The following is an 18,562-nucleotide window of genomic DNA, read 5'->3' as shown; positions in this document are numbered from 1 at the left end:
TAGCTTATCTCTCCACGCTTCAGGCTCACTGCCTTTATTCCTGATGAAGGGCTTTTGCCCGAAACGTCGATTTCGCTGCTCGTTGGATGCTGCCTGAACTGCTGTGCTCTTCCAGCACCACTAATCCAGTAATATGGAAAATTGCCCTGGGGTGTCCTGTAGCAAATCCTAACCAGCCAATTGCCACTCCATCAGTTTACTCTTTATCATCAGTAAAGTGATGGAGGTTGTCATCAATAATGCTGTCAAGCTGCGCCTGCTCAGCAATAACCTGCTCAGCAATATCCTGCTCAGTTTCGGCCAGTTTGGGTTCTGCCAGAGCCACACAGCTTCTGGCCTCTTTACAGCCTTAGTCCAAACATGGACAAAAGAGCTGATTGCTTGAGGTGAGGTGAGAGTGACAGCTCTTGACACCAAGGCTGCATTTAACCTGAGTGTGGCATCAAGGAGCCCGAGCAAAACTGGATCAATGGGTATCGGGGGAAAGCTCTCCCCTGGTTGGAGTCATACTTGGCAAATAGGAAGATGGTTAGGGTTGTTGGAGGTAAGCCATCTCAGCTCCAGGACATTGCTACAGGAGTTCCTCAGGGTAATATCCGAGGCACAACCATCTTCAGCTGCTTCATCAATGACCTTCCCTCCATCATAAGGTCAGAAGTGGGGATGTGCGCTGATTGCCCAGAATTCAGCACCATTCACGACTCCTCAGATGCTGAAGCAGTCCATGGGAATACCACTCCCTGCCAGTTCCCCTCCAAGTTACTCACCATGCTGACTTGGAAATATGTCACCGTTCCTTCACTGTTGCTGAGTTTAACCCTAAAAATTCCTTCCCTAAGGGCATTGTGGGTCCACCTACATGGACTGTAGCAGTTAAAGAAGGCAGCTCACCACCACCTTCTCAAGGGCAACTAGGGATGGGCAATAAATGCTGCTTCAGTTGCATAAGTGAATGAAAAGGATATAAAATAATTGTCCTGGCCATTGATGCCCTTAGAACGACTAAAGAAGTGAATGAATTGAAGCCTGTTCTGACAGACCTCACATTGGGAAATGCTTTGTCTGCATTACTCACTGGCACACAGCATGATGACACTGAATGCATAAGCATCGTTTCTGAACTCACCCGAGAGGTCTGAAATCTGTGGCGGTTCACATAGCCTGTCCTTTACAGAGTTGCCTGTCACGTTTGTGTGTGGCTGGGTGCTTTTCAGCAGCCTTTGTGAGTTTGCAAAGTTCGCACAATGCTGATTAACATTTTGGTCAGACAATGGGAGTCTGGAGAGGGATATTCTGGGCTGCTGATTGACTGACACGCCTGCTTGTCATGGAAATATAGAAGTGCCATTGAAGTGCTGAAATTCGAGAAACAGACTTCTTTTTTGTCTCAATTGAATTTGAATGTTTTTAAGGAAATGAACTGAAGACAGTGGTAATTCTCAAGTTACTCGGTACACTTTATTAGTGAAAGAATCATGACTGTCATCTTCTCAACTGGTTTGAAGATGCCTGTACTGGGGGGTACAAAGTTAAAAATCACACAACACCAGGTTATAGTCCAACAGCTTTAATTGGAAGCACTAGCTTTCAGAGTACCGCTCCTTCATCAGATGATAGTGGAGGACCCAATTGTAAGACACAGAGTTTATAGCAAAAATTTACAGTGTGATGTAACTGAAATTATACATTGAAAAATACCTTGATTGTCGGTTGAGTCTTTCACCTGTTCGAATACCGTGATAATTTCACTTCTTTCATGTGTAAATCACAAAACCTTTTGTATAAAGTTGCATTCTCAGGTTAGCTGTAACAATGGGTGATAGCTAGACAATATGTTGAAGGCATTAGCCCACACCCCCACCCCACCTCACCCCCTCCCCCACCGTGTTCTCTGTCTATGCCATGATGTTTCGATTGATTCTAATCTAAAATGTGAAATAACAAGAGTTTTACACAAATTCATGCAGTTTTTGAGCAAAATACAATGTAACTCTGCAAATATGGGTCTTTGTCTGTGTGTGTCTGTGGGTGGGGGTTGTGAGTGTGAGAGAGAGTGTATATGTGTGTGTAGTGAGTGCAGAATGTCTTAAGTCTGTGAGGGGGTGTATATGTGAGTGTGGGAGTGTGTGTGCGTGTCTGGGGTGGGGGGGGGGTTGTCAGTGTTTGTGGGAGAGAGTGTATATGTGTGTGCATGAGCGTAGAGTGGTCTAAGTCTCTGAGAGGATGCCTGTGTGAGTGTGGGAGTGTGTGTGTCTATAAGGGTGTAAGTGAGTGTCTGTGTGCATGTCCGACACATACACAGCCAGACAAAGACCCACATGCACACATATATTTCGTGGGGTGAATTTGTACTTGCAGATTTACAGCGTACTTTGCTCAAAAACTGCATGAATTTATGTAAAACTCTGTTATCTCACTTCTTAGATTAGAATCAATCTAAACGTCATGGCATAGACAGAGAACACAGGGGGCTATTCCTGATGAAGGGCTTTTGCCCGAAACGTCGATTTCGAAGCTACTTGGATGCTGCCTGAACTGCTGTGCTCTTCCAGCACCACTAATCCACCTTCAACATATTGTCTAGGCTATCACCCATTGTTACGGCTAACCCAAGAATGCAACTTTATAAAAAAAGGTTTTGTGATTTACACATGAATGAGGTGAAACTATTATGGTATTCTAACAAATGAAAGGCTCAACAGACAATCAAGGTATTTTTCAATGTATAATTTCAGTTACATCACACTGTCACAAATCCTTTACCAATCCTCAAAGACTTTAGGTAGGCTAACGTGGTCTTTTAGACAACCCCCCCCCCCAGCCAGGTTCAACTGGCTGATTATCCAGCCTTTGTGTTAAACCTGTCCTCAACTAACCTTCATGTGCAGAATTGCTGCAAACTGTCCCATGAAAAATGTCAAAATTCTACCTTTCTAAACTTCTGTGCCGATTTTAAAGAAAAACTCCTTGGGTTAAGAAGCTTTTAATTGATGTGTGATTTGATCAGTTCATTCCAGAACATACACATGCGCTAATTTACTGATTTTTAAAATTCTTCCACAGGGCATTGGCATAGGCTGGTATTTCCTGCCCATCTGATTGCCCTTGAACTGATTTAGAGGGGATTTAAGAAGATTGTTTTTCATCCAGAGGATGGGGGTTAAGGTCTGGGCTACCTGGAATTCACTGCCTAAGAGGCAAGAACTGTTAAAACATTTAGAATTAAAAATCACACAACACCTAGTTATAGTCCAACAGGTTTATTTGGAAGCATGAGCTTTCAGAGTGGTGCTCCTTCATCAGATGGTTGTGGAGCAGGACCGTAAGACACAGAATTTATGGTCCTGCTGCACAACCACCTGATGAAGGAGCAGCACTTTGAAAGCTGTTGGACTATCACCAGGTGTTGTGTGAGTTTTAACCTTATACACCCCAGTCCAACACCAGCTTCTCCCAATCACAACATTTAGATTCATAAAGTCACAGCATAGAGGCAGGCCCTTTAGCCCAAACTGGCCCATGCTGACCAGAATGTCCATCCACTCTAACTCCATTTCCCTGCACTTGGCCCGTATCCTTCTAAATCTCTCCTATCCATGTATTTGTCCAAATGCCTTTTAAATGTTGTTAATGTACCCATCTCAACCACTTCTACTGTCAGCTTATTCCAAGTGCGTACTACCATCTGTGTAAAAAAAAAATTGCCCCTCATGTTCCCTTTTATTTTTTCCCCTCTAACCTTAAACTGATTCAGTCAAGTCCTCGATTCCCCAATCCTGGGAAATAGACTGCATTTACTGTATCCATTATCTGTTGTCACAACCACCTGATGAAGGAGCAGCGCTCCAAAAGCTAGTGCTTCCAAATAAACCTGTTGGACTATAACCTGGTGTTGTGTGATTTTTAATCTCATGATTTTATACACTTCTATAAGATCCCTCCTCAGTCTCCTATGCTCTGAAAAAAAAATTCCTAGCTTGTTCAACCTATCCCTATAACTCAGACCATTGAGTCCAGGCAACATCCTTGTAAATTTCTACTGCATTCTTTCCAGTTTAATAACATCCTTCCTGTAGCAAGGTGACAAAAAGTGAATACAATACTCCAAGTGGGGCCTCACCAATGTCCTGTATAACTGCAATATTAACTTCCCAATCTCTATACTCAATGCCCTGACTGATGCAGGCCAGTGTGCCAAAAGCCTTCTTCACTGTCCTGTCTATCTGTGACTCTACTTTCAGAGAACCGTGAACCTGAAGTCTAAGGTCCCTCTGTTCCACTACACTCCTGAAGGCCCTACCATTCACCATGAAACTCCTACCTTGATTTGACTTGCAAGAGCTAACACCCTTCCACTAGTGCAGTCTGCTTCCTACCATCAAGCCAATTCTGTATGCAATTTGCCAGCTCCCTCTGGATTCCATGCAGTCTAACCTTCCAGAGCAGCCTCCTATGTGGAACCTTATCAAAGGCCTCACTGAAATCCATATTGACTTTGTTTACTGCCCTGCCCTCGTCAACCTTCCTGGTCACTTTATCAACAAACTCTTAACACGTTTAAGAAGTATTAGATGGTCACTTGAAGTGCCTTAGCGTACAAGGCTTTGCGTTAAGTGCTTGAAAATGGGATTGGAGTTAACAGGCATTTGATTACCAGCGTGGATATGACGGGCTGAAGGACCTCTTTCTATGCTGTGCAGGCAAAAATGTTGACGGTTTCACAATATAGGGATGTGTGTTCTGTCTGTAGGATTCAGAGATTAGGTGAAAGATGACGTGATTGGGACTGGGAACATTTTGACCTCCATCGAGCATCGTGGTGCCACACCTTGACATAGATTAGATGGGAGGCAGGAATTGCAAGCTAGATCCTCATGATAGAATCTCGCTGACGGGGAGAATCGCTGAGACTGATAACTACAGAAATTGGAAAACCCAGTCCATTGTCTTTGGAATTTTCCGATCATCAACATGAGCAACAGAATAATAACAAAGAATATCAAAAAGACTCATTCAAAACCTATTTGGCTCAATCAATAAGTGAGACATCAACTTTTCAACCCTCTTCCGAGATCTTTTGAATTACTGAGTTTGCTTGGTCCCACCATCAGACCATAATCATAAGATATAGGAACAGCAGTAGGCCATTTGGCCTCTCGGGCCTGCTCTGCCACTCCATAGGGTCATGGCTAATCCAATACTCTTCATGCCCACTTTCCTCATGACTCTTGTTTCCCCTCCTCATCAAGAATCTATCCATCTCAGTCTTAATTATACGCAAGGACTCTGCCCCTACATCTCTCTGTGCAAGCAAGCCTAGATCATCTCTCATAGCTGTCCTCATTTCATCTCTTACTAACAGTGCTACCCCACCACTTTCTCCTTCCCTCCTGTCTTTCTGCTGGATCAAATATTTCAAAGGTGGTTAGGTTCTTAGCTTTGATGTCCTTGTAGCCATGTTTCCATAATGATTATGAGATCATATTTATTTTCCTCCATTTGCAGAGCAGTTCATCGACCTTAATCCGAGTACTTTGTGTTTAAAGATACAAAGCCTTGAGGCTTGGCTTTTTGCTATTTTAGCCATATTACCTTTACTTTTGCCTCTTGCTATTGGTTACCATGTTTTCATATTGTACTGTTCCGACTTTTATTGCTGTCCTGGTTATTCTTTCCTTGCCACCCTGCTTAGTTTCGCATTCTCTTGCTAATTTAGTTTCAACCTTCCCCAGTCACACTAACAAATACATACCTAGGGTAATCCTAGTCCTGCCCAGGTGGAACCCATCCAGTTAGTACCGGTCCCACCTCCCCCAGAACAGCTCCTCGTGTTGCATGAATCACTCCCCCATTGCACCACACGCGTACATCCAATAGATCCTGCTGTGTCTGCACAGACCAGCACATTGCAGTGGTAATAATTCTGAGATCATTATCTTTGAGGCCCTATTTCAACCTACTTCCTAACCCCCAATGTTCAGCTTTTAGGATCTCATCCTTTTTTTTAACTTACATCTTTGGTACCAATGTGTACCACAACCACTGGTTGTTGACCAGAATCTTCATTTCAGACTGTCCTGTAACCTTTCAGAGATACCCTTGATCCTAGCACCAAGGAGGCAACATACCAACCTGGAGTCTCATTTACGGTCACACAGACTCTTGTTAATTATCACAACTTTACCCCTACTTGATAGAATTACAGAATAGCACACCATTGATTGTCACTGGTCAGCTCCTCATGTCTCTGTGTGTGTAGCTTTGGCTCTTTCAGCACTTATTTTGGAGCAGGGACAGTAAGGACAGTCTCGGTCCTGGCTAATCCATGATAGCAATAGAAGAGGGGTGGGTTTTAATTGTTCCAAAATGCTTTTCATGTAAGACCCACTATATTTTGACTAAAAGGTCGGTCCTAAAAATAATACATGATACGAGTATTTATGCAGCCTCCAATGACTCCTCTTATCCAATATGCTTGCTAAATCCTCAACTATTACAGTAGATCTGTCAGACATAATTTCCTTTTCATATTCACTCTGTCAAATCATATTAGAATTTTCTTAATTCCCTACTCCCCCTTTTTTAAAAACAAATTAAAGGGGGAGGTGATGGCTGAGTGGTGTCATTACAGAGCTGTTGATCCAGAGTTGAAAAATGTGGTGCTGGAAAAACACAGCAGGCCAGGCAGCATCTGAGGAGCAAGAGAATTGACGTTTCAGGCATAAGGAATCCTGAAGAAGGGCTTATGCCTGAAACGTTGATCCTCCTGCTCCTCAGATGCTGCCTGGCCTGCTGTGCTTTTCCAGCACCACATTTTTCAACTCTGGTCTCCAGCATCTGCAGTCCTCACTTTCTCCTTGTTGGTCTAGAGTTCCAGCTGATGGTCTGGGGATCTGGGTTCAAATCCTACCACAGCAGATGGTGGAATTTGAGTTCGATGAAAATCTGGAATTAAGAGTCTAATGATGACAGTGAATCCATTGCAAGTTTACAGGGGAAAAAGTCCAGCTGATTCACTAATCCTTTAGGGAAGGAAGATCCTTACTTGGGCTGGACTATATGTGACTCCAGACCTACTGCAATGTGGGTTGACTCTTAACTGCCCTGTGGGATGGGCAATAAATGCTGGCCTAGCCAATGATGCCCTCACCTGTGAATTAAAAAAAACCTTGTCTTAGTGACTGATAATTGGACAAACTGGTCTGTCGTTCCCTGCTGTCTCTGTCTCCTTTCTCAAAAAGTGGTCAAGCATTTGTTAACTTCCAATCTGCTGGGACCATTCCAGAATTTGAGAAATGCATCCACTTTATCTGCAACCACTTCTTTTAGGACATTCAGCTATGAGCTGTTTGATGCAGGGAATTTGCTGAATTTTAGTCCAGTTGATTTCCCCAAAACTTTTTCTTTACTAATATTAACTATTTCTAAGTCCTTCCCTCTCTTAGACCCATCCACTATTACTGGGAGATTTTTGTCCTTTCTACTGTGAAGGCATTTCATAATTTCCTGATTACAACAACAACAACAATAACTCATTAGTACATAGCACCTTTAAGGTTGTAAAAAGTACCCGAGGTACTTCACAGGGAACAAATGACAAGGAGCCAACACAGGAGATATTAGTTTAGATTTCTTAAAGCTTGCTTAGAAAGCTAGGTTTTAAGGTGTCTTAAAACAAGGTTAGACTTAGTTTATTGTCATGTGTATCAAGTTACTAAAGAATAGGAAGACAGTGAAAAGTGTACAATGTCGCCAAAACATGGCGTCACCTGAGGTAGAAAGTACCTAGGTACAAAAAATAGAGAAAATAAAGAAAAAAGTCACAGTATCTTACAGGTGGACATAGTATAAGTTTGGAAAATAAGAAATAAAGTGTAAAAGGTTGACATTATGATCTTTCCACAAGGGCTTCCATATAGTTTGCCCAGATTCCACTGGTCCCTAACTAGTAGCAATCTTGGCTCCAGGCCACTGTGCCCTCTCTGCTCCAGGCCACTGTCCACTCTCCACTCCAGGCCACTGTCCACTCTCCACTCCAGGCCACTGTCCACTCTCCGCTCCAGGCCACTGTCCCCTCTCCGCTCCAGGCCACTGTCCCCTCTCTGCTCCAGGCCACTGTCCCCTCTCCACTCCAGGGCGCTGTCCCCTCTCCACTCTGGGGCACTGGCTGCTGTTTATGCTTCACTGAAGAAGAGGAATAAGACAGAGACAAAAAGGGAGAGAACAAAGTAAAGGAATGGATGGAGCAGATACGTTCCGGCTGGGGCATCCTACTCCGACATCATCTTGGGTCCAAACGATGGAGGGGCAGAGTGGGAATTGCAAAACGTGGAGCCGAGGCACCCCAATACTGCAAAGGGAAGGCGATGGCCTCGTGGTATAATCACTGGACTATTAATTCAGACATCTAGGCAATGTTCCAGGCATCCGGGACCAAATCCTGCCACGGCAGGTGGTGGAATTTGAATCCAATGAAAAATATGGAATTAAGAGTCTAACCATGACTGTGACTCTGTTGACAATTGTTGGAGAAAACCTTTTGGTTCACTAATGCCCTTTTGGGAATGAAACTGCCATCCTTACCTGGTCTGAGACAAAAAAACACAGATGTTGGAATCCAAGGTAGACAAACAAGAGACTGGAAGAACACAGCAAGCCCGGCAGCATCAGGAGGTGGAGAAGTCAACATTTCGGGTATGACCCTTCTTCAGGGTGGGTGTAGGGGGAACTGCAGGGTGGTGAAGGGATAGGTGAAGACAGGTAGAGGTACGACCTGGTTGGTCAATGGGAGGAGTGAATCCGGTTGGTGGCTGGGAGGGGCAGGGGCTTGGAATGGAGTCGGGGGATAGGAAAGGTGGTCATTTGAAATTGGAGTCCTCTTTACCACCCTGCCCCCACCACCCCTTTATCTGAGCTCCCCTTACACCCACACCCATTCCTGAGGAAGGGTTACACCCCAAACATCGACTCCTTCACCTCAGGGTGCTGCCTGGCTTGCTGTGCTCTTCCAGCATCCTGCCTATCCTTACCAGGTCTTGCCCTTATGTGACTCTAGACCCAAAACACTATGGTTGACTCTAACTGTCCACTGGGCAATAAAGTGCTGGCCTAGCCAGTGACAGCTTCATCCTGTGAATGAACTCAAAAGACAAATTAAACTTGGAGATGTACCAGAGACCAAAATCAAATGAATGCAGAGGGTTGTTGTGTAAAGATTATAAAGATATGGGGAGAATAGGAGGCAAGGCTAGGGGGGATTTGAAAATGGATGACCATTTTAGAATTGAGATTTTAATTTATTCCAATTTACAGAGAAAACACATTTGGGAGACTAGCCAGCAACTTCAAGGAACAGTCTGGTCTGAATGAAACGAAGGCACATTTGAGAGTTTCAGCAATAGATGAGCTGATACAAGATTAGAATTGGGTTTTATTGTCCCACATACTCAAGTACAGAGATACATGTGAGAAGTTTACAAAGTCCATTTATGGGGACTTAGAAAAAAAAACATTATAGCCTGTCTAAAGCAGAGAAAGAGGAAAAAATATATTAAAGCAGATGGAGCAGATGAGTCTGTACTGGGCCTTCACCCTGAGGCCGGGAGTCCATGCTGGGCCCTCACCCTGAGGCCGGGAGTCCATGCTGGGCCCTCACCCCGAGGCTGGGCCCTCACCCCGAGGCCGGGAGTCTATGCTGGGCCCTCACCCCGAGGCTGGGCCCTCACCCTGAGGCTAGGGGCCCACTCTGGGCCCTCACCCCGAGGCCGGGAGACCATGCTGGGCCCTCACCCCGAGGCTGGGTCCTCACCCTGAGGCCGGGGGTCTGCGCTGGGCCCTCACCCCGAGGCTGGGGGCCCACTCTGGGCCCTCACCCCGAGGCCGGGAGTCTGTGCTAGGCCCTCACCCCGAGGCTGGGCTCTCACACCGAGGCTGGGAGCCCATGATGGGCCCTCACCCCGAGGCCGAGAGTCCGTGCTGGGCCCTCACCCTGAGGCTGGGGTTCTGTGCTGGTCCCCTCACCCCAAGGCTGATGGTCCATGCTGGGCCCTCACCCCGAGGCTGGGAGTCCATGATGGGCCCTCACCCGAGGCCGGGAGTCCATGCTGGGCCCTCACCCCGAGGCCGGGAGTCCATGATGGGCCCTCACCCCGAGGCCGGGAGTCCATGATGGGCCCTCACCCCGAGGCTGGGGTTCCATGATGGGCCCTCACCCCGAGGCTGGGGGTCCATGCTGGGCCCTCACCCTGAGGCTGGGGGTCCATGCTGGGCTCTCGCCCCGAGGCCGGGGGTCTGCGCTGGGTCCTCACCCTGAGGTCGGGTGTCCATGCTGGGCCCTCACCCCGAGGCTGGGCCCTCACCCCGAGGCCGGGAGTCCATGATGGGCCCTCACCCCGAGGCCGGGAGTCCATGATGGGCCCTCACCCCGAGGCTGGGGGTCCATGATGGGCCCTCACCCCGAGGCTGGGGGTCCATGCTGGGCCCTCACCCCGAGGCTGGGGGTCCATGCTGGGCTCTCGCCCCGAGGCCGGGGGTCTGCGCTGGGTCCTCACCCCGAGGCTCGGCCCTCACCCCGAGGCTGGGCCCTCACCCCGAGGCCGGGAGTCCGTCCTGACCTTCCCCTCACTGGGTGAGATTGGGTAACCTTACAGAAATGGAAAAAGACAGTCTCAATGTGGCACAAATTGAGGTCAGAATCTCATTCTGGAATCAACTATGACACTAAGGTTGTGAATAGACTGTTTAATCTCAGATTGTTGCCAGGGAGAGCGATGGCGTTTTAAAGCCAAGGAACAAAGTTTGGAGTGGAACCTAAAAACAATAGCATCAACCTTCCCAGTGAGCAGCTGAAGGGGATATCTGTTCACTCAATATTTGATGTCAAATAAGAAGCCTGTAAATTTAACATCGGTGGAGGAGTCTTGAGAGGTGATGGTGAGCTAGAGCTGGGTCACTGTGGCACATGCATGAACTAACACCGTGCTGTTAGATGTTGCCACTGAGAAGCTGTAAGCAGATGAGAAATCAGTGGAGGTCAAAGGGTTAGCAGAGGTAGTGGCATGGGAACAGGAAGAGAAGCCTTTGCAAGTGTTTTACTGGCCATAAATAAAAAGATAAGGATGGAAAGCAATGGGCACAACTTCACCTAGCTGGATGACAATAGGGAGGCATTGATGGGAATGCACGTGGTGTCACAGGCTGCAGACAGGCCCAGAGGTCAGAGTGGGGGGGGATTGTGGATTGGGATACGATTTATATTTGACATAGTCACATGATGGTTGCCTGTGAAAACTTCTCTTGGCCCCAGCACTAGCGGGACCCACACCTACTTTCACTGCTCCTGTCTGTCTAAGATACTTGTAGAAATGACAACCACTTGTTTCAATGCTTGTTGCTGGTTGTCCCTTTCTAATATCTCATTCGATCAAGTTGCTGCTTTTGAAAAGTGTTGCCAATTCTCAGGCCTTGCTAATCGCCTTGGCAGTGTGACAATCCTATCCTTTTAATTTAGCACTATCCTTAGCCTCTTAGTTAGCCCCAGATGGATCATTCTTCCTGCGGACTGCTCAGTAGTATACATACTGAATGAGAATTATGAAATGCCTTTTTAAATGCCATTACTAACTTTGCAGTTAGATAGTGAGGTAGGAAATCTTTGTCCTAGTGCAATGCCAAACCCAGAGGTGAAAGGTGAGATCAGTAGCTCACTGCATTGAACTGTTCAAAATTTTCAATGGAATATCTGGAAACAATAAAGTTGGGTAATTCATGATGCAATAAATAGGTGTTCTACCAAGTGTGAAGTGTTGAGTGCCATTCATTGCTATTTGTAAGATTAAAAGTTTAAGAGAATTTATGTCAAAATTTGACAGATAACGGCGAAGATTCAATTTTTCTTTTGTTTTCTTCCAGATTCCAGAACCTTCTGTGGTCCAGGAAATCCTTTGTGGAAAGCATGAAGGTGTATGGCCATAGCTACATTTACATGCCTGCCTTTTCCATGAAGACAGGGACAGATCCTTCCTTCCGTACCTACTACACATTGTCTGACTTCAGTGCCAACCAAACCATACTCTTTGCCAATCCGGATTTTTTGCGCAATGTTGAGAAGTTCTGGAAGGGCAAGGGAATCCATGCCAAGCGCTTGTCCACCGGCCTATTCCTTGTCAGTGTTGCCTTGGGCCTCTGTGAAGATGTGACCCTTTATGGATTTTGGCCATTTTCAATGGACCTGCAAGGGAGGATAATTAGCCACCACTACTATGACAATGTGATGCCTTTTTCAGGCTACCATGCCATGCCAGAGGAGTTCCTCCAACTCTGGCTCCTGCATAAAAGTGGCATATTAAAGATGCAGATTGGCAAATGTGATGAGAATACAAAGCAGTGAATTGCAGAAGTGTGGAGGGGCGTAACATACAGATTTCTGATGTAGCCCTTGCAGGGTAAATCTATTGACTTGCACAGACATTTCATTTTGATATCGACCCATATCATGTGAGAGAAACTGTGACTGAACACAAAACCAGAACATCTCTCTTCATTGTCATAGACTGCGAATGCATTTACTGAAATAAGTAAAGGAGTGACCTAGATCCGTACTGACTTCTACTTCCAACACTTCACCTGCACTGTGCATGGAATATCTTGTTGAAAAGCGTGTGGACAGACTGGTAGAGTTGATGAACTGTGTCAATTTTTACCAGTTGGTAGGCACATCCATTGTTAGTTAATGCGTAGACTGCCAGAGGCTTAGTTTTATAAAAGGTTGCTTGTAAATATTATCTTAGTTGTTGTTTAAAGATTCCCATGGAAGCAGCTGGTAACAAGATCTCTGTTGTCCTCGGATTTGTCTGTGAGTTATATTGGACCCAGACTAGTCGATCTGGTCAGCTCCATAAACAGATTCCTAGCATTTCCTTACTTTTTGATTCTTTTTGCAAGCCCCAGTGCAAAGCAATTAGCTTCATACATTTTTAAAACTGAGTGGGGTTTTCTTTTGGACCTGCATAAATAAGTCAATCTCAATCAGTTTTTTTTTGCCTTAACTTCGTAGATACAGAATAGGCTTCCACCTCTTGTGTCTGTCTTATAACTTTGTTGCATCTTTCCGTGATCATTTACTTTCTATTCCTATGCTGTGGGTCAATGCAAAATGTCACTGAGGATATCTATTTCTCCCATTGCGAGAATATCATTGAACATACCAATATTGACAAAAAATCCAATTGGAATCATTTATTACACAAAACTGACAGCAATTGAATGCAATCATTTATTGTATAGACTAGACAGCATGGGAGGTCTTTAGTTAGTTGCAACTCCTTGGCCTTGAAATTTTAAACAGAAGAATTTTGTTTTACATTTTCCGACTGCAGGATGGGCAAGTCTTTAGTGCTGGCTTGGAAACTCATTGGATAGAAATTTAGCCCAAGGGACTGCTGGTGAGTGTGATGCTGTGCTCCCCACAGCCATGGAACCAGGCCATGTTGGGAGTGAATCATACAAATTTACTTCTTGCTAGCAGCAATAGTATGAGATTTTCAGAGAATTGCCTTTCAGGCCAAGATATTTCATATCGTTACTGTTGATTTGCGAGAGAAACCTGACTTTTCTGCTTTGCTGTTGTGAGAATTTTGCCTTTGCTTTCTGGTTGTGTATCTGGTTTAGAGAGACTTGGGGACGGAATGAGAAATGTCTGTTGTCAGTGTTGTTACAGTGTTTTTTCTAACTCAGGTTTAAAACTGTTTCCAATGCTGAATTTTCTCACGGCAACATTTTAATGTCAGATTGACATATTATTTGAAGCAAGTTCATGTCAAATCTTGGGAAAATAGAACTCCTGGAGACAGTTGATCTGTCTCCAGCTCGGAAATCTATTTGGGGTTCATTGTCACAGTTTTCAAGATGGAGTGATATAACAGCCAACTCTGCAAATTTGGGACAATACTGACCCTGGTCCTGACAAATATGTCTGCCTGGATATTTTTCTGAAGCATGTGTCGAATTTAGGAAACAGGTTTTGAATTTGCAAAATTTGTTAATGTTTTTTGTACGTTAGTAAGGAGAATCATATTACAATGCAAAAGAGGGTGAACTCAATCATCAGCAGGATCCCATTGCAACCTTCGCACTTAGATCTATTGGTATTTACAATGCTGTGTTGCCAATAAAGGGGACTTTCAACCTGAATTGCAATTGGAAGGGATTGTGTGTTGTTGGACGTTGAATTCAGATAGGCCCAAGTTTCATTCCAGTTGTTCATTTAAGAATGCTGTAGTTTCATCCCAGAAGCTGCCATCCCCATACCCCAATTTGACATTGTTCAGCTGTGTTCAGCAAGTAGGAGTTTGATCATTGGTTAGAACCGAATGCTTCACTTACAAGGGCAAAGGTGAGTCCCACTCTATGAAAGCAGCTTCCTGTATGCTCATTGCAAGGCAGAAATTGATGAATGGTTAGAAAGATGGATCTGACCCAGCCCAGACCTTCTTTGTCAGAGTTGGGAAAGCCTGTGAAAACAGAAAAATGAGAGTGTCTGTGTTTAAATGTAAAAAGTATAGCAGTCAATTGTGACCAATGTGTTCAAAGAAAGTGAAAGATCCGTCTGTGCGTGTTGCAAATCCAGCTGGGTGGATATATTAATCTTAACACAGATAGTAGGTATTAGGTGGGTATCTGTGAATGTATTGTCTATGAAATGCTGTAGCAAACTGTCATAGAAACCCTGTCGAAACTCCCCATATGTTTCTTAAAAGCATTAGAATAGATCTTGTAGAACCCTAGTGGAAGAATTGCATATCCTGTAAGGTTTTGCTGATTTACTGTGTAAAACAGGGCTGTCTTTAACCTTTGTAACGTAGTTGAAAAGGTGGAAGAAATCCTTGAATCTCCATGTCTTTGCCTCCCGTTACTATTGTAGCTGCCTGTCAACATAGGAACTTCAACTCCCTCAGTGAGGCCCAAAGGATTCCGCTTGGGATCCCAGTATTATTAAGGTGCAAACCACCATTTCTGTGTGCTGATATTAATTGTTTCTTGATCTTTTAAAAGGGGCAGTGTTGTGTGTGCTGTGTGCGCAGTATGTGTATAAGCCAAATGTGCAGCAAGGTTATGTTGCACTGTACGAATATTTCAGCTAATTGGCCTGTTCCTTTACCATGAACAGGAGATTTGATTTCACCTGATTTCATATTTGGCTACCTCAGGTATGTATCTGACTACTGGCTGCCTTAATTATTCTCCCATCGGTTAATGAAAAAGGGCACAAGTCTGTAAATGGATAGAAGACAAATTTGAATCAACTGATCTTTATCATTGTTATCCAGTTAATTTACATCATTTTTACTCACAATCGATGAATCCTGTCCTTTTATTATGACACCCATTCCAGTAATATAAAGGCAACTGGCTCCTTTTTTATATTCAACAATGCTGTTGTAGTCTGGATCAACATTGTATAAGAGTGAATTGTGAGCTTTTTCATGGTCAATTAGATGAATCTTCTACTGGACTTGTAGTTTTTCTTGGTGCTATTAATGTAGCTTCAGATTAATAATTTTATTTTTGTTTTCTTAAACATTTCATCAAAAATATGTACATCAAATGTATTTATGGTTTTTGATATGTGCCCTCCTGTTTGAGTAGATTATGGCATACTTTAACAATTACTGGTTCAGTCAGTTCCACAACAGATATATAAGTCAATAGCAACTGATGTTTGCACACATATACATTAGCGATCTCCTTCTCAAGGTGTTCATTATAGGACAATAGAGCTTTAGTCATTGTAACGTATTAGTTTTGTAAATCAGAAAAAAAAAACTATTGTACTTAGTTCATTTTGTGCAAACTGTTGCATACATTGAAATCAATTGTGTACCTGCAGACAAATGAGATGGCTGTCCAGCTATTGGGCTCGTGATTTTTTTTTGTGAATGATGCAATCACTGTTGATTGTTAGCATTTTAAGTGTAGCATGTGGAGAATAACAAGGTTGCAGAATTGCATGAAGACATGATTAGTTAATAGCCTCCTCTCCTTCATTCTGTCTTCGTTTTTGTTTCTGAAACCTTAAGCTCTTTGCAGCTTGAGTTGTTTATGATATTTCTGTCAGTATAGATTTTTAAGAAGTATGTGCACTTGGAATTGAAACTGTTTCCACATGCAACTAGGCAGAACACTCCACAGGGTGAAGTACAACTCCAGGGGCCTGAGCTGCTGTAGTGGATACAATTACATTTTTGAAGGGAGACAATGTATAAAATTGCATGCAAAATTCAAGGAAGGATAATGGCAAAGATTTTGTTTGCTGCAAAGTTTTATCGATGTTTGACTTTTGACATCTTACACACAATGTCGCTGGTGTCAGAATAGATTCACACAAAACTTTTGGTTTTAATTGGAAGAATTTGTATTTCAAAGCCAGTGTCTATATTTTAATCGTATTCTTTTGTGAACCCCAGGTTTATGAACATTCCTGACATACATCCAGTAGTCCCACAGAGAGCAGTCAGATTTCCCAGCATTACATTTGAGTGTCTTCGTAACTCACTGAACGCAATGTTAATACCACAAGGGGAGATCTTTCTATGTCTGAGCTATGAGCTGGGGAGTTACTGGGCGTAAGGAACTCATCCCATTTTCCGGTTTAATTACAGATAAAGAGAAGCCATTCCACTCACTTTGTTGATCCAGTCGATCCTACATTCCCTCATTTTGGCATTTATCTGGCTGATTACTGACCCCCAGGAGTTTTGCTTCCATTTTTTTCTTGGAGGGAGTTCCCTGAAGGAATATCTAAGTTTGTCTCTCACCAATTCAGCTGGTCTAACCTTCTCAATTTAACATAATATTCTGAATTTTCTTTATCTATGGAAATATTGAAATAGGAGTGGGTTATTCAAACCCTCGAGCCTATTCTGTCTCATCTACAGTCTAAACTCCATTTATCCATCTTGATCCCATAACGTTTAATACCGTTCCCTAATGAAAATGTGCTGTGCTCAACTTGGAGACTTTCAGTTCCTTTGGGAAGAGAGTTACAGGTTTTTATGACTCTTTGGAGTGCTTCTTGACATCTCCTGTGAATGGCACAGCATAATTTTTAACACTGTGACCCCTAATTCTGGACTTGCCTTTAACTATGAAATATTTAGGATCATTTTCTTCTCCTTACTTTGTTGCTGGAGGAGCTAACTCATTTATTCCAAAGGGGTTAAATAGTCCATGATACAAAAGGGGAATTTGACTGAATTATTATGTTACTGAATAAAGAACCATGTTGCAAACTTATACTTGTTGCACTCATCAGGACAAATGCAAGAATGCCAAATTTCAATTGCTCACAACAAGTTATGCAACAGACTTTGGGGAGGTGATGGCCAAGTGGTATTATCACTGGACTGTTAATCCCGAAACTCAGGTCATGTTCTAGGGACCTGGGTTCAAATCCCACCATGGTATATGGTGAAATTGAGGATCTAAATGATGACCAAGAATCAATTGTTGACTGTTGGAAAAAACCATCTGATTCATGAATGTCCTTCAGAGAAAGAAACTGCCATCCTTACTTGGTCTGGCCTACGTGTGACTCCAGACCCACAGCAATGTGGTTGATTCTTAACTGCCCTCTGGACAATTAGGGATGGGCAATAAATACTGCCCAGCCAGCAATTCCCTCAACCCGTGAATGAATAAAGAAAAAAATTTGGCATTCAGGGTAAACACAAGAATGCCAAATTTAAAATCTGATGTATAGCTAGTTGTGATCAATTAGAGTTTGGCAGTCTTGCGTTTGTCCTGATGAGTGCAAGATTAAACGTTTCAGCAACATGTCTCTGAGCAAGTTTTGAGTTCTGACCTACCAAGTAACTGTATATTAATGTTGCTCTATTACTTCCAGGCTCATCTCTGACTGTGCTTGAGACAGTGTACCCCATGCACCTATGTGAGAAGGTGACTTAGAGTCAGCTTCAACAGATCTCAGCTTAACACAGTGGCTAACAATGTTTATTGACTAACTTTGTATTGAGAGTTTTTAACGGATTCAGAATTCTTACTGGTTTAGGCCTTGTGAATGTCAGTAGGCCCCAATTTGTGTCAACATGCAATAAATTTCTGCAAGTTATAAAGTGTGACTTTTGACTGACTTATTTCTTGTTGCTATATCAAATCATTGTGAAATTTAGTGCGATGGGCCCCTTGCCACTGCCCCCCCCCTCCCAAAATTGGGAGGGAGTCCCACCTCCAGAAGTTTTAACCCAACTAGCTCGCGTGAGCCTCCTGCCATTTTATGTCATCCATTCGCATCATCATACCTTTCTGTTCATTTCTCCCTCATGTATTTATCTGACTTCCCCTTGATCATTTTATACCATTCATGTAAGTTACACCATATATTGGGAACTCCACATTCTCACCACTCCCAGGATAAAAGGTTATTTCCTGGATTCATCATCACTTTTATTAGCTTGTATTTACAATCCCTAGGTTTTAACTACCCTGGGCGGCACGGTGGCACAGTGGTTAGCACTGCTGCCTCACAGCGCCAGAGACCCGGGTT

The 18,562-nt window shown here is 43.8% G+C and overlaps 1 protein-coding gene across 1 annotated transcript in view; it reads left to right on the top strand.

Annotated features, from left to right (window-relative positions):
- Positions 1 to 18,131, top strand: part of st8sia1 (ST8 alpha-N-acetyl-neuraminide alpha-2,8-sialyltransferase 1) — a 92,280-nt gene extending 74,149 nt beyond the window's left edge. The window contains exon 5 of the mRNA XM_072562272.1: positions 11,911 to 18,131. Coding sequence (XP_072418373.1) covers positions 11,911 to 12,388 — 478 coding nt within the window. The 3' untranslated portion in view covers positions 12,389 to 18,131. The remainder of the gene's footprint in view (positions 1 to 11,910) is intronic.
- Positions 18,132 to 18,562: the final 431 nt, after the last annotated feature.

The sequence above is a fragment of the Chiloscyllium punctatum genome, chromosome 44, assembly GCF_047496795.1.
Source record: "Chiloscyllium punctatum isolate Juve2018m chromosome 44, sChiPun1.3, whole genome shotgun sequence".
Lineage (NCBI taxonomy): Eukaryota > Metazoa > Chordata > Chondrichthyes > Orectolobiformes > Hemiscylliidae > Chiloscyllium > Chiloscyllium punctatum.
The sequence above is the reverse complement of the archived record's forward strand: the minus strand, read 5'-3'. Positions and strand labels throughout refer to the sequence as shown.